We start from the raw sequence: 16648 nt of genomic DNA on the forward strand, positions 1-16648 counted from the left end.
TGTGAACCTCCTCTCCCCCTTCTCTACTGGCTCTGCATCAAAGCACACCTGTGCAGGCACTACCAGAGCTTCCTGTTCCAGCAACAAATCGGCTTTGAATCCCCCCACCACAGTCACCCCTCTTTATAACCACGGCAAACACGCTCCAATGGCAATCTATCAAAGTTCCTCGGTGTCACGCTTCACGCGCTTGTGCTAGTCTCAACCCTAGCCAATCTTCTTACCAGAAGGGGCTCCTCTTCATTAGATGACTTTACAATCAGGCTATAGCAATTCTGTGAAGATATTACTGTGATAGTATGCATAAAATTCACGACTCTTTTCCTGTTTGCTTTTTGTTTTCATTGCCATCCATTAAGGAAGAAAAAAGTGCAATTTCTTTTGTCAAAAGCAATCACTGTTATGATGCTATGAACTTGATAAGAATACTCAATGGAAGAGACATTTTTATCAAACACCAAAATGAGAACTACAGTTTATTGCCATGGAGACAGACTTGCATTCTTCAGCATTTTAAGTTTCATACAAAAATATTTATGTGTGTTATCATTATTAAGTGTGATGCTGTGATATACAAAAGTATGCTATGTGATACATGCATATGCCACAGAATATTAGTGTAAATTACAATAACAGCACGATGATACATGTTCATGTCTTTAGAATGTAAAATCTGTATAAAACAATTTTTTTTCTTTTTCAAAGACCGTACATGCCCATTATCTATCCATCTTGAATGATCAAACTTTTCTTATCACCTTTCTCTGTTTATTAATATGACATGTCTTCTGAGCTGCATGATATTTCATATATCATTTCAGCCTGGAGGTGAGACTAAGTTTCCCCTTCATGAAAATGAAGTGCTTGGCAGTGGTGGGTGAATGACGTGGATTCGTTGAACAGACAGACCCAAAGCACATGAGCTCTACAGCCACTGCTGCTGATAACTCAAACAATCTGTCTGCCAACCAGGCTTTGTGCTAATGTTTGCCCTGTGACTGCACATTTAGGTCACTAATCATCACTGTACTTATAAGGAAACTCTACATGTAGGCATCACTAGTGTGGGGCACATACTTCTATTAAATGATGCTCTGAAGGAATAAAGGGGAAAAAAAGAAAACATTTGGCATAAAAGATTTATCCTGCAGAAAACATCTAGTCATATTTTACTGCACAAAGCTTTCTGACATATTTATGGGAATTCATACTCGATGGAAAATTCGTTGAATTTCATGTCACACCTCAGTGAGTACAAAGTATAACAAAGCAACAGGATAGAAGAAACAGGAGAAAAACAGCAGACAGGAAAAGACGAGTTTGACGAAAATAGAATGTACACCTGTACATCCTTTATCATGTTTTGTGTAGGTCAATTCCTGATTGCCATGAATGCAATTATCACTGTATTTCACTTGCAGTAAGACGATGAGTAACCAACAGTGTTTATACAATGGAGTTTATAATTGCTCTCTTCTCCCAATTACAGTCTTCAAAGTCATGTTTACTAGGAGGGAAGTGGTCAGACAAGGTGAAGATAGAAGAATATTAAATGCAAACGACCGATAGTGGTTTGAACTACTATGGACAATTTCCTGCAATGGAAACCACATAACAAGGTTAACACTTTCTAGAAATTGCGGACAGGCTGAAAGGATGAAATACTGATGAATATAAGTTGTAAATATAGAAACAGAACCATGTACAGATGTCAGGACTTTTGACAGGAACACTCCAAATCTTTGTGAAATCTTTAAGGGTTGGATGTTTTCTGAGAGAGAATTTCAGTTAAGATTGTTGGTTTATCCCCTCCAGACTGCATGTACATTGTAAGTGACATAATTTTTCATCTGAAGACAAGTTCACATGGCTTGGACCCTTTCCACTGACTTTGGTTTAAAAAAAAAAGAAAGTAATTTGTATATTGGCTTTGTTTTCAACCTCAATGCTAGGCAAGAAATCAACTTGGCAAGGATGGATGGACTGCTCTCAGAATTATTCTTTTTTTTTTTTTGTAAACATGGTAACCATAACAATGATTTAACTGATAATACAATGTCCTTAACATTACTAATAAACAAGGCATGCACATACCATAGTAGTAATATACATGGAAGAACTTGAACACTATAATACAAATTGAAACAATGACCAATTTATGGATAAACATAATTGTGGCTTCAATGAAACTACACTTTGTAAGTAAACAACTGTGGTCCAAGAGTCATTGACCTGGTTATCCTTATAGTCCTGAAAATAACTAAAAGAATCTGTAGAGTTTATGTTCTAATTGACTTTTGATGAGAAATATTTGATACAGCATTAGAAAAAAAAATCAGAATGAAAGGAAAGACTCCAAATGGCCCCAAGCCTACTACTATCAAGAACCCACCGATGAGGGGCATCACTGTAGAAAGAATGGCTATGGTAACCTCAACATTACATCACCATCTCTAAAACACAGAATACTAGAGTAGGTTGACGGAAAGATATGTCCCTGTATGACATTGTTTCTAACCACAGATACATAACTTGCAATGTAAATGTATGTGTGTGTGTGTGTACAATTCTACGCTAGCGGTGGACTACAATGTGTACACGTCATATAGCTATTAAACCCGTGTATGTTGCAATTTCATAAAAAAGGGACGGACTTGAGTGAAAGACATTTTTTTTCCCCCTCGTGATTCTCTGCTTACTCATTCATGATTTATGATTACATGATTGGTTTGTACACTGTAGGAACTACCGGTGGTATTGTAAAGTTGCGTATTTATAACGCTAAAGCTGACAAGAAGGTTATTGAAGGAGTAAGATTAGGCGGTTGTCACACAAAGCAAGGTAAAACGAACAGTGTTATTGTGTCAACAGTCATGATGCTCTGATAGCTACCCAACAATGGCCTCACGTCATACCCCTGGCATCCTATCTCTCATACCCTCGTTATGTTGTGTTGACACCGATTCCAGGAACTACCAATATGGAGCAGGTTGGTACCACACTGATGGCTGGGAATCAGAGCCGTACAAAAATATAATAACAGTAGGTGTTTGTCTTGTAGATAATTTAGAGGATTTTGACTCATATGTGTCTAAAGACATGTCACTGCCCTTCTAGTAGTAGTATGTGTGTGTGTGTGGGGGGGGGGGGGGAGATCAATGCCATCAAAAGGTCATCTACATCTGTTGGAACTGTCTCCTAACATAGGAAAGGCTTTAAAAAAAATCATTTTATGCAATCTTGTTGAAAAAAAAATGTCTTGGCTCCCTGCATTTTTATTCTCAAACTATTCCTCCATAAAAGAAAATAAGTAAAACTTATGTTACACATAGGCCCTATTTGTCAAGAGATAAAACATTACATCTTGATAAGGTAACAATGTAATACACACACCCGATACATGCCACATACATTCACTGAGTTAATGCAGCCAAAGTTTATGGAACTGATGTTTATGATAGGATGTTTCAGCAAGATTTTATATTAATTCATTCATGTGATGAAATTAGTTTATCTACAAAGTCTAAACTTTGACATTATGCTGTTTTTCTTCATGACACTTAAGGAAACAAATTTTCTTTTGTGAAGCCCATGTCCCTGCCTTTGTATGGTAAGACAGGATGTTTTAGCAAACAAAAAGATTCAATGTTCATTTATTCATGTGATGATATCAGTTTATCTACAAAGTTTGGACTTTGACTTTCTGCTGTTTTTCTCCATGCAAATGACACATTCACATTTTGATAAGACTGCGAAGACAGAATCAACATAGAGCAAGCAAAGTCTAGAAACTACACATGTGACTTTATTGCTTTGCGTCTGGAGATATGGTATGATGTCACAAGTGAGATATGACATAAAGTCTTGTGTCATAGTTCCAGCAACTTCCTCCGGAAGTCTTTTAATTTTAGACATCTGCTCCACTTGGATCATTACGATGTGCAACGCTGCCCTGAGAATGGCCGTTGGAGGGTAACCATGACGTCACTTTCTGCCGAAGCAACTTCGTCATCGAAGCAAAACATCAAAGCCGTACTTGTCTCACATTACCTGGACTCTTTGATGCTCAGCGCGGCAGTGTTTACACTATGGAAATTTGTGCAGCTTCACATCATAGGTTGCCATAGACATGAAATTAATTAGGCTCCTCATTGTTTTCTTTGATGAGTAATGGAGAGAGGGGTTCTATTATTATACACAGTTAACATTATTTCTCTTAAGCATCAGAGAGAAGAGATGACTTCTCAATTCAGAGAGTAACTTTGCTTTGAATTCCAAGAAAAATATTACTAAGTCCAAACTTGTAACATACTTTATTTTATTGTCTGCATTAGCAGACAACTAAGTCTTCTGATAAAACATTTATGCTTGTCTATATAACAAATGAGATTCCTTACAGGTGAGATCAATAGAGAATTTCCTAACACAGGAGGTCTGCAAATATTGCATGCAAACTAGTTTCTACAAACTGGACTATATTCAGTATGAATAGGAGAAGTGGACAATATTGCTTTTTTAAGTCTATTCCATTGATGTAATACATCAGTCTATTGACAAATGTAATGACAGTCTGACATGATAGGAGAATAGGCAGATGGGAAATGAGGGGAAAGAGGAGGAAAAAGATGAGGATAGTAAGGAGGAGAAGGAGGAAAAGGAGAAGAAAAGAGAAAGAGGAATAGTAAGAGAATAGTTAGAAGGAAAATGTGGAAATAGAGGAGGAGAACGAGAAGACATATGTGACGTCAGGGGGGAAGTTTTCTACCCCATCGATGATTCTGAGCAGGCAGTCAACCATGAGGTCAGCCTTGCAGTGAACCTTCACCATCAATCCTAAACATCTGCCACTCTGAGAATCAATGACATCACACCTGGACACTCCTAGGCCGGACTAGCACTGACACCACAGAGCATACAGGGAGGGTGGTGGGATGTAGAAGGGAGACCACAAAGGAAACATATGCAGCAGCATCATCAAATCAATTTAGATCTAGTCTTCGTAATACTGAGCATCAAACTTGAAAATTCAACTCTCAGCACCTTCCTGCTATTCAGATTCGAACAAAATCTGCACAAACATGCTGAAGGACCTGCCCTGTAGAAAACGCTCATTTGTAAGATTTCTACTCTGGAGTGAAATCACGGTCCTAATTCATGATGGATTATAAAAATCTCCTAAGCTGCTTTGAGAAGTGACAAAAGAAGAGAGTCATTCATACCACACAACCTTGTAACATGCCAACAACCAGATCCAGCTAGTTCACAGTGAGACAGTACCAAGCCCTGGTTACGTTGGTAATGCTAGGTTCCCACTGTGTCACGATCCACTCTGCCATACATGCCACACTTGGCCATTAGTAGGAGATCATGGAATTTTTGTTAAAATGTCTATCAAAATTTAGCCACTATTAAAATCATGGTCTTAATTGTGGAGTAGCTGTGGTGATCATATCAGATCCTGAGGTCAGTCGTGGTAATTTGTTGATTGTAGACAAGTTTTGGACAGTTCAATTAAAGTCTCCAAACCCAATCCCATACTGGTTATTGAATGCTAGCCCTGGACATATACACATTCTTGCATTAACCAAATTAGATTTTCACTCAGAAAGACTTCATAAACTTGCCAATAAAGAGGAAATCCCATCAAAGATTCTCTAAAGTTTAAAATTTTTAGTAGAATTTGCACCTTTACTTCTCTGCTTCTCTCATCAGCTCTTTGTCACAGAACTTGTTGTGTGATTAGATCAATCTATTGATATGTGCAAAAATGTAGATTATGGGGTATCACTAGAATTTCAGACAATTAATTTCTCGGCTTTGACAAAATGCCAGTGGGAGAAAAGTTGAGTCGCTGTAACTTACCTTTCATATGTCCCAATTTAGTCCTGGGGCTGAGGTTGGGCCTGAATCGGAAGGGATCCCCCTCCACGCCATCTTCTGACAGAGTGGGGCTCCTCAGCAAAGGGCTATTGATGCCTGGAGACAAGTTTGCCAGTTTCTTCTTCCTCTTGTTAGAGTTATTGTTCTCTGACATCAAAAGATGTAGTCCATGCTGAGGAGTGGATTGTTTCACGCGAGAGAAACCAGCGCCATCTAATTCATCGGATGATCCGATTGGTGACAGTAGCTGACCGTCAGGGGATGTTGGGGGAATACTGCTGCACTCCAGATCAGAGCTTGCACCTGCTGGTTCCCCATCGCTTCCAAAGCCAGCATTGGCTAGCTCCACTGCTAGGTTGTCTACGTAATCCTCCTCCTCCTCCTCCTCTTCACTCTCATCATAGCTCTCCTCCGTCTCTGGCTTCTTGCGTGCCACCACCACATGCACGGTGCTGTTCTCCACTTGTCGTAGTACCTCCATGGCCTGGCCGTGGGTGATGCCTACCATACAGTTCCCACTGACGTCAAGCAGCTGGTCCCCCGGCCGCACCCGACCAATACGCTGGGCGGCCGTGTGGTCTGGTACCCTGCTGATGTAGATACAGCCTTCTGGCGTATCCGCGCCTCCACTGATCTCCAGGCCCAATGGCTCACCGGGAATACGATCAATCTAGGAGACAACAAGAAATCAGAAATAAATCTTGTATCAACTATGAGTCAGTATTCCCTGGAAAGGAATCTTTCACCCAGAGAAACTAGTAAATATTAATCACAGATTGGAAACATTCAACACATCTACTATGACTATTTTACTTACCAGGCTGTTAGTGGTAAACCTGCATTTACAACTTTGTACATCTTGCTTGTAGTGCATGGTCTGCACATCATGTAGGAATCGACAAAGAAGAGGATTTATCGGTGCTTCAATCATGGTGGTCACTAGGCAGTTTATCAATTTGTACAGACAGTGCACGTCACACCTAACACTTCATGTCCGTCTGAAACTTGGCAGTCTAACTAAGTGAATGAGAGCAATCCAATCAGATACCGCTGATAAAAACAGATCATATTTTGTTTTTCTTGCGCCAGCCACCACATGAAGTGTGAGACAGGTATAAATATAGCAACAACTCCACAGTGAGGGGAAGTCCACCAGTGTGGTTGGCAGTCAGGATTGAAAAAGACAAAGCGGGACAAGGTTACACCAAATTGTCAGTCCATGCTTTCTGTTTGGGAGCAAAACTTGCAAAACCTGAAATATAAGTAGACAATGATGAAGTAGAAGTTCTAGGATTATTCCATTCAGCAGCAGGGTATGCAGCATTCTGGACGTGGTCCTAAGTTTTCTCCAGCAAACAAAGTCTATTCTGTTGAGATATTAATCCTACCATGGGGATTTAAACATCTTGGATTACTGGGAAATTTAGTTTTCTTCTCAATGAAGTGATTTAGGAGAGGTGGAAATGCTATCCCCAGTGAGCCATAGCTGTGTGTGTCACTTGATATTTGGCAGGAATAGTTAGAATTGAGTTTGCTTGCTACTTTCATTTCGGTCTGTATCACATGTCGTGCCCCCATGCCCCTCAACGTGACATGTTAGCCCTTTATTTTTCCTCTACCTATACTGTACATTAATTCTACTTCCAGTATACATGTTCATAGAACTATTTGGTTTCAACAGTCTAATATAACTTTTCCTCAAGAATATGATGCCTACCTATGTATTTCTATCATTCTCTGTAGCAGACACCTGACAGAGCTTATCTTATCCTCAAGAAAATGATCTCGGAGCTTCCCAGAAAGCAATATGATCAACAAAGACAGCATAAGCTGTACAGTACTTCAACTGGATCTGGTCACATCCATGTTATGGGTTTCTGTCAGGATACACATAATCCAGTGAAATGTAGTGATCCTTTATGTAAGATGTTGGGCCATTATTCTGTTTAACCCCCCCCCCCCCCTCCACACCAATGTTTCAAAGTACCATTGGCATTCTATTGAAACAGATTGCTCCTGGTAGTGACAGGGTTAATTACCTAATCTATGATGCATCTCCTATATGCTTTTTTCTCTCTCAAGCAGAGGCATTATTGTCATCAGGAGTTGGTTGTAAGTGTAGCTTCATTTGGTTTACAAACATTCATGAACTGTACAACCATTGAGGAATTACACGCGCAAGTATCCCCCCCACCCCCCCCCCCCCGCCCCAACAAACAAACAAAAAAAGAAATACAGTACAGAGTAGAGGTAGATGTATGTCAGTGAATTTTATGGATCAAGATAAAATATATGGTGTTTGTACACACACAAAATGTGTCGCTTGATGCAGTAGGGAACTTCCCTTTGTTTGAAGCCCTTACACATTGCAACATAGATTAATACAAGTAGGTTACAATGAGTTGCATAGAGGTTAGCACACCATCAAATTTCCCAATCACTCTCCATGAAAACAGGAAGAGCCCAAAACTGCATTGTTTATATGAGACCACATCAAAACATCAGTCCTATAATGGTATTATTAATACCATTGTCACTATCACTATCACTGCCAGATAGATTTCAATAAGCTGTGTTTATTAAATTTAAAACCTGATTTCTGCCTCCTTAAATCGAGTTTACTTCAAATAAAGTTTACCCCAAATCCAACAAAAGCCTATGTCTCAAAAAGGTACTGGAAAGTAAAAAGCTTTTTGCAGTTTCAGGATGCTGGTTTGTTTTTTTCCACCTCTAATTTACTAATCATGTCCAGGATAGGGGTAGAATTTATCATTGGGGGACAGTACAGACATGGGATCCCATAGCACAAACCTGAAATAATTTTTTTTTTTGGTTTATTTGTTTTTGTTTTTTGTTAAACCTGCCTATTAAGTAATGTATTACCAACCAAGCAAAAAAAAAAAAAAAAAAAAGTTAATGAAGATATATTTCAATCATTTGATTTAATGGGAAAACAGATGTGGGACTTTATGCCACAGTCCTTTAGGCCCTACTATATGTTACCTCATTTCTCTCACCTGCTCCACCACCAACAATCAAGCATGTTGATCTGTTATTATTAATATTCACTATCAGTACGAATACTCTTTGATGTGCATCCACTGCTTGTTTTCACTGAGGCACTATTCTTCTGTATGCAATGCATCTAGGACCAAAGAATAAAAAAAAAAAAACTAGGTTTATTAAGAAAATTTGTTGATGCAAATTACATGTATGCCATGTGCATAGAGATAGAGGCACATCAAATCAATAACATGACATAGTGTAGGCTTCTTCTGATCTAAACACATCAACCAACAAATAGTATTCCAGGATGAAAACAGAAAACCCAAAGCCTACTATATATTACAATACATCCCACACCATGATTTACCAAAAACTCACCCAGTTTTCTGGAAAGGGCTTGGTCTTATACCTTGATTGCTCCTTATGTCACTTAACGATGTACTGTAAACTGCCCAGCCTTTCTGTCTAGTACTGACTGAGTGATCGCACGGCAATAGCACAACTTTTGTACAGAGACCTTTGAGTTGGCATTACACTGAACTCAAATCCCTGTAAATATCACAAACAGTAACGGGGTATTCAAACTGGGGGAGGGGTTCAGCCATTGGCTTCTTAACTATTCAACAGGTGTGTCTTTGAATACCAAAATTTATTTATTTATTTATTTATTTTTTTTTTTTTTTGCAACCCGAGTCTGGTCTGCCAGTCAGATTTTGAGTTATGACACAGAGAATAAATAACAGTATCCCATGCCCTGCATATGTATAAGTGCTTGAGCTCCAATGGAATGAATAACTGCACAAACGTATAGCAATATATTACCAAACATACTAATTTTTGTTCTCCTGTGAAATGTACATCATGGTAACCTAAGCTGATAAAGTTTACTTGTTAACCTAAAGCATTGGCTACCACATTTTAAGCTCATGCACGTGGATATGAATGTAATGTAAGTTGTACATCAGACTAAAAATAAACAGACCTAACTTTGAATGGTTGTGTGCTTCACTTCCGTACAGACTGAACTCTTCTAAGAACAGTCATGAGTAAACTGGTAAGCACTCTTTTCATCTATAAATCCATTTCAAAGAGAAGAGGCCATACGGGACTGCCACTAATCCAGATGAGGAATTCAAATGAAGACTGCCAGCATTCCTTCATGCCTGTTCCTCAAGGATTTCCCTTTGTCTGAGTCAACTCATACAAAGTAATGAATGAAGATTTACTTTCGTTGATCACAAAAGGAAATGATGAACAAATAATACTCACATGGTCAATGGGCAGAAAAACAGGCAGATAGACAGACAGTAAACAGACAGACAGACATACGGATAGAGATAGAAACAGACAGAGAAGGGGAGAGAGAGTGTGTGAGAGGGAAGGAGAGAGTGAGAGAACAACTTATTCAGAGAGAGAGAGAAAGAAAGAATATTTTTTAATATTCAAAGAACAGACCTATGAATGAAATTGTTGGTTGAAAGACTTTGCAACATACATAGAATAGCTAATGTAATAAAGTTTGAAGGAAATACCAAATAAGGCCTTGATTTTGAAGTGCAGCTGTACTTGCAAGTCACAAAAATCACATCCTGATGTCTTTTTATTTTTCAGACTTTGATCAGTAACAAAGTGATAATAATGACATTGAAACTACCTGATATCAAAATACGTTATGCTTGACTGTAAACCATCTTACTTTGATTTTGATTTACAAACTCATACCCAAAACAGGGTATCCTAGTGTCTCTATAGAAACAGTAGGGCTCTGATGTGAAGACATGCTGACTTTTGTACTGAATCTCTCCTCTATTTCTTTTTTTCTTTTAATTTAGAAATGTCTCAGGCTGTCTATTAATGCACTATGTTGTCTAATTTTGTCTTGTTCATCCATTCTTTGCTTATCAGCATACAAGCACACTCATATAGTCTTCTACATTGGTGCTCTTCTCATTGCAAAAATTTTGAAATTTATGTCTGAGATTAGGGTCACGTCTTTTTATCGTTCTCACTGTAAAAAATGTTGAAACTTGGGTTTCAGTTACTGCAAAGAGCTGGCCTTTGAATGTACAATGTACATGATTAATGGTATGCTTTTCCAATTCAATAATTGTGACACGCCAAAGTCGGAGTTGGTAAACACAGGAAGGAGCGATATGAATGGTGTATCCATGGTGCATCTATTTGAAAAAAAAAAAAGTGTGATTCAGTTTGCGATCCAATCTTGTGAAATAACACTTTATTTGTGTTAACACTGTGAAAATTTCGAAATTTGGGTCGCAATTGTGATCACAAATCCAAAATAGATATTTATTTTGAATGAAATGAGAATCGCAATATTGTTTCATGTTTTAATCATAGTTGGTTCCTAATGACATTTTGAGTAAATCAAATCTGTTCTATCCTTGTATGTTAAAAATCAGCCTCAACACACTCACAGCATGATGGGACAGGTGTATTGAAGGCAACACTTTTCCTTCATCAGACGGAATCTCCATTAGTGCAATTCTGAGCTTGGCTGGATATTAAAAATACTGTGAGATACGCCCGTATAGCATGACAGCAAGCTTCGCTGAGTATGAAACTACTGTGAAATATGGCTGTGTGCTACGGGCGGTGCTACAGGAGAAAATTAATTACTCAAGATGACATTTGTGTAGCCTCCACACCAGTCTGACATTAAAAGATATAGATATCAATACAGTTGTAGTGAGATAGGTAAGTTCAAGGCAGGATTAATGGTTTGTTCTAGATGTCTCAGGACATTAATCAAAAGTACACTTCAACATATCAAATACAATTGTTAGTCAGTTTAAACATATTCACATTGTACAGTTATAACAGTTTCATTACTGTACAACCAAGCTATTGTTTATTCCATACATGTCATTTACAGCCAATAAATAGGAAAAACAGTTAGAAATGATCTCTGGGATGGAGGATGTTAAATATCTTTGAGAGGTACGTTGGTGAGGACAGATTGCAAAATTCACCCAAATGTGTGAAATAGAGAGGCTAGCTCACAGCACACACTTACCTATGGTCACTTCTACACATCCAAGATTGACAGATTGAGATAAAAATGAAGACAAATTAAAAAAAAATGACAAGCTATATGTAGATGTGACAATTACTCTCACATCTATACTTGATACTCTTGAGAGAAACATTGGATCAAAGACTGGTTTACACGGGCACGATTAACAAGAATCATCAACAAATTCTGGATACCATGCAGACCCCTTGGTTTGAACACAGCTCCATTACTGTGCATACACACAAAAAAAAATGAAGTGGACATTTGCAGTTTGAACACTCTCAAGAGACTGTTCTGCTGCTAAAAGAGCATCTCTATACATGATATGAAGATGTAGTACTATACAAATTAAATTGTCTTTGAAATCACTTATCTTCCCCCTCATTTTTTTCTCTCTCCATCTAAATCTATCTATCTATCTATCTATCTATCTATCTATCTATCTATCTATCATTCCCTCTCTTTCACACACACAGACAGAAAAGTCCCATTTCTACAGAAAACAGCTGTCTACACCACACAGTCCTAACAGTGAATACCACAAGAGGACAAGTAGAATTGCACGATCGATGATGACATTTCACGCTGGACCAGGGGCAAGATTTATCTAGGTCATGCACAAAAACTGCACGTGTCCAGTAATACTTTAGAGGAGAAATGTGACACAGGAAGAATGGTTTCAGGAAAATAGAGCAGATATCACTCTATGCTAACATGTCCGCAACAAACTGACATTCCCACAGATTGGAGCGCAGTTTAAAAAAAGTAGAGATGATTTGAAACTTTTTAACGCATTATATAACTTCATCATAAGCCATAGAAATCACATGACTTGAAACATGAATGTTATCATTAAATAAAAACAAACAGTATTCCCCTGGAAATACAGTTTGAATATGGTTTTCACCAAAAGAAAGTTGCTGGCACTTCATAGCAACAGCAGCGATTATGGAAAAAAAAAACACGCAAACAAACCAATCAACCAAATTAAAACCTTTTTGCAGTCCACAGTCCCATTTGGACAAATTGTGCCATCAGGGAAACAGATTTTAAAATCATACTCACAGAAATGGATTGGCATATATGTTTTCTCTTGTGCAGCAGTTCACAGATGACCTGCAATGTGTACATTATGCTCTCAAAGAAAAAAGAAAGGACAATCCCAGGAATTGTACTGGTTCCTGTTCTGAAGCGATGATGATGAGGATAAAATTTGTGCATACATCAATGACACTGATTTCAAAATGTGATTTCCGGTTTTATTCCACAGAATTATTTTTCTGTTTAGATCTTTCTGCCTTCCATGGTGATTCCTAAATAGTTGCTAGGAATTCTTCCACGTAATCAAGAGACCACACTGAACGGCTGATCTTCATGCATGAATACGTTAGTACCATAATGAAATGATAATTCATGGTATCATCCTATCACTATCATTACAATATCTTCCTGGAAGAAGAAGAACAAAATGAAAACCAAGTCATGACCTTCTATCATAGCAAAGTAGTCACCATGAAGATAAGAGGTGAACATTCACACCTGAGCCCATAATGATAGCTATTATCACATGATGGTTTATTTGATATTCATGTTAGCCCTGACATTTGCAGGAGATGAGAGTTGACTCTCTTTCAGGGCAACTAAAATCTGTTTTCTATTCACAAAGGACTTGTTTGTGCACGTGTTCAGAAACATGTTTCACAATAATCAAGTAATAGAATTTATCATGAGAGCAAACTTGAACATCATGTTCTTCCAGTTGCATACAGATTTTTGAGCTCACATACTTGTCTATGGAAGTGTGTTCAAAAGAGTCTGCTCAATTCAGGGTGCACCTCAGTCATCTGAACAGTTTGACGGTCAAAATGTAATTGAGGAATGGAACCTGGCTTAACATTGTCATCACTTTCATACAATACACACATTATATGTACATACCCTCCCATTTATATCAGGGGTGAGCTGTTAGCTTGATAGACAGACCATCACGTTTGTTACACAGCTCTTATATGGGCTATCACTTGCAGTTGGTAGCTGACACAGTAACTCATTCTAATGTCATTCTGTAACTCTGAACATGACTTGAAAATGCATTACAGGAACATGATTAGAAACAAGTTCTTTTGCAAGTGTGAAACTGTCATTATGCAAACTGCAGTCCATTTCCTTTGAAAGAAAAATGGTCTCAAAGGGCCATTAAAGCTGAGAGGCTCAAAATGTGGGAGGCACAAAACAAAATGTCATCTTTACTGTGCTGTTCATACAGTCACACCAATGGATGAGTGTTGGGTCAGACTTTGATACCCATTAATGTGACAAACATGATAAGAAGCAGGAAGTATTGCTGATAACAGCCTCCCATAAGGCAAGCTTCTATATTTGCTTGTATTTTTAAAGAAATTCACGATCCAACTTATTCTTTGCATTCTGAGCTGGATTCGATACTGTGTTTTCCATCATAATCTTGTATGGCACAACAGAGGACACATACCCCTAGGGTCTGCCCCATGGTTGGATGACATACAGGTGGGAAAAATCATCATATATGACCTTCAATGTGTTATCTTCAGAAAGGTGAAGGAACACTTTCTTGGGAGAAAGAGAAGAAACTAGAAATGTCGCTACAGCGACTGGTTATACCCCCGCCAAACAACATTTCATAAGCTTTGGTCAAAACAACATTTGATAAGCTTTGGTCAAAAAACTGAGGAAGTAGTTAAATCCGCAAGATCTTTCCTTGATCTTCTGACAGTAATATGCCGTTACCATGGCAACGTACTTTCGGGTACTGTCGAAAAATGCGTCTTGCACATCTGCAACCAAAGGCACACATCTGTACCAAGTTTCATGGAAATTGGGCAAAAACTGAGGAAGTAGTTTGCAACACAAAATTTTCCATCATTTTGGCTCATAATATGTGAGCTGTTACCATGGCAACATACTTTTTGTCACTGTCAAGAAATGTGTCATGCTGACCTATATCCTAAGACAAACATTCAATATGAATTCCATGAGAATTGGAAGAACACTGATGAAGCAGTTTTGCCATGAAGCATTTTGCCCTATATTTTACCAATAACATGCCGTTACCATGGCAACGCACTTTTTGCCACTGCGGAAATATGTGTCTTGCACATTAACATATTCAGATGAACATCTGTACCTTATTTCATAAAAATTGATCAAAAACTGTGGGAGGAGTTCGCGACGCAAGATTTGTACCCATTTTTGCCCATAATATGCCGTTACCATGGCAACGTACTTTTGGGTACTGTCAACAAATACGTCTTGCACATCTACAACCCAAGGCACACATCTGTGCCAAGTTTTATGGGAATCGGTTGAAAACTGAGGAAGTAGTTCGCGACGCAAGATTTGTACCCATTTTTGCCCATATGCTGTTACCATGGCAACGTACTTTTGGGTACTGTCAAAAAATACGTCTTGCACATCTACAACCCAAGGCACACATCTGTGCCAAGTTTTATGGGAATCGGTTGAAAACTGAGGAAGTAGTTCGCGATGCAAGATTTGCAACGGACCGACCGCCCGACCGCCCGACCGACCGTCCGCTGATTCCTATATACCCCCTTCAAACTTCGTTTGGCGGGGGTATAATAAAATTAGTAGCTTGGCTGTAAGACTATGATTGAACAGTCATTATGAACTGTATGAAGCAGACCACTTATCAAACATTGTTAAATTTCCAGATTGTGATTGTGAGTGTTTTCTGTGTGATTGTGTTTTCTGTGTGATTGTGTTTTCTGTGTGATTGTGAGTGTTTTCTGTGATGCTTATCAACTTTCTTCATAGAATAAAAAAGGCTATACAGACAAAGTTAGAGGGCACCCCCATTTTCCACACAACACAGGTGGTTTGGGAAAATTTCCACATTCTCAGCCAAGAGATGAACTAAAAAGAAGAAAAAGGAGTACTGCTTCAAGGATGTGATACCTGATAGCTCTCCTGCTGATCCCAAAAAGGTCAGATGAGGGAGAAAAATGGCATCAAAAGTGGAGACATACTCAGGAAACAGGATGCGGAGAGGATTATTTTTCTCCTCCTCAGCTTTCTACTGTCACATTGAAGTAATGTGAAGGGAATATTTCAGGATTTGACAAGGATTTACTCAAAGGGATGGGAGGAGAGGAGTATTGATGATAGGGGTCATGTCCAGAGGGTAGTATGGTGGGGAAATCTGGCCATCCAGATGGAAAGAAGACACTCAACAAATGATAATGTCATCTGTCATCAAATATATCTGTATTACCCAAACACGTTAACCTTCTACATTGTTCATAAAAATAGTCCATATTGCCAAATAAGGTACATGTACATGCTTTAGCAGTTTATAAATCCTCACCCTCCATCCCCCCCCCCCCCAAACAAAGACCTGATTGTTATGTATCTAAGCCCATCCCATCAAGGTGTAATAACCCAACTGCAGGACCATAAAAAGAAACACTCTTGTGGAGATGCCAAATGAAATACATTGAGGGATATGACAGGTTAGCTCAAGCAAATACCATCAAACACTTCCCTCAATGACAATTCTATGAGAAGCATCTACATACAAGTACAGATCCATGAGAGTTACAATGGTGGGATGATTAAATTTCAAAAACGTTTACAGCTTAACATATACAGGGCTCGACACTAATATTTTGCTCTTGAGGCCCGTTAAGGCCACTAAAATCTTTGAATGTGAATTTTTGGTGGCCTGTGAAA

At 38.5% G+C, this 16648-nt stretch overlaps 1 protein-coding gene across 1 annotated transcript in view; it reads right to left on the reverse strand.

Moving 5' to 3' along the window:
- The window catches only part of LOC140231338 (uncharacterized), a 157559-nt gene that overhangs the window by 10247 nt on the left and 130664 nt on the right, over positions 1–16648 (reverse strand). The window contains exon 15 of the mRNA XM_072311494.1: positions 5863–6550. Within this exon, the coding sequence (XP_072167595.1) occupies positions 5863–6550 (688 nt within the window). The remainder of the gene's footprint in view (positions 1–5862; positions 6551–16648) is intronic.

The sequence above is a fragment of the Diadema setosum genome, chromosome 7 (genome assembly GCF_964275005.1).
Source record: "Diadema setosum chromosome 7, eeDiaSeto1, whole genome shotgun sequence".
Classification (NCBI taxonomy): domain Eukaryota; kingdom Metazoa; phylum Echinodermata; class Echinoidea; order Diadematoida; family Diadematidae; genus Diadema; species Diadema setosum.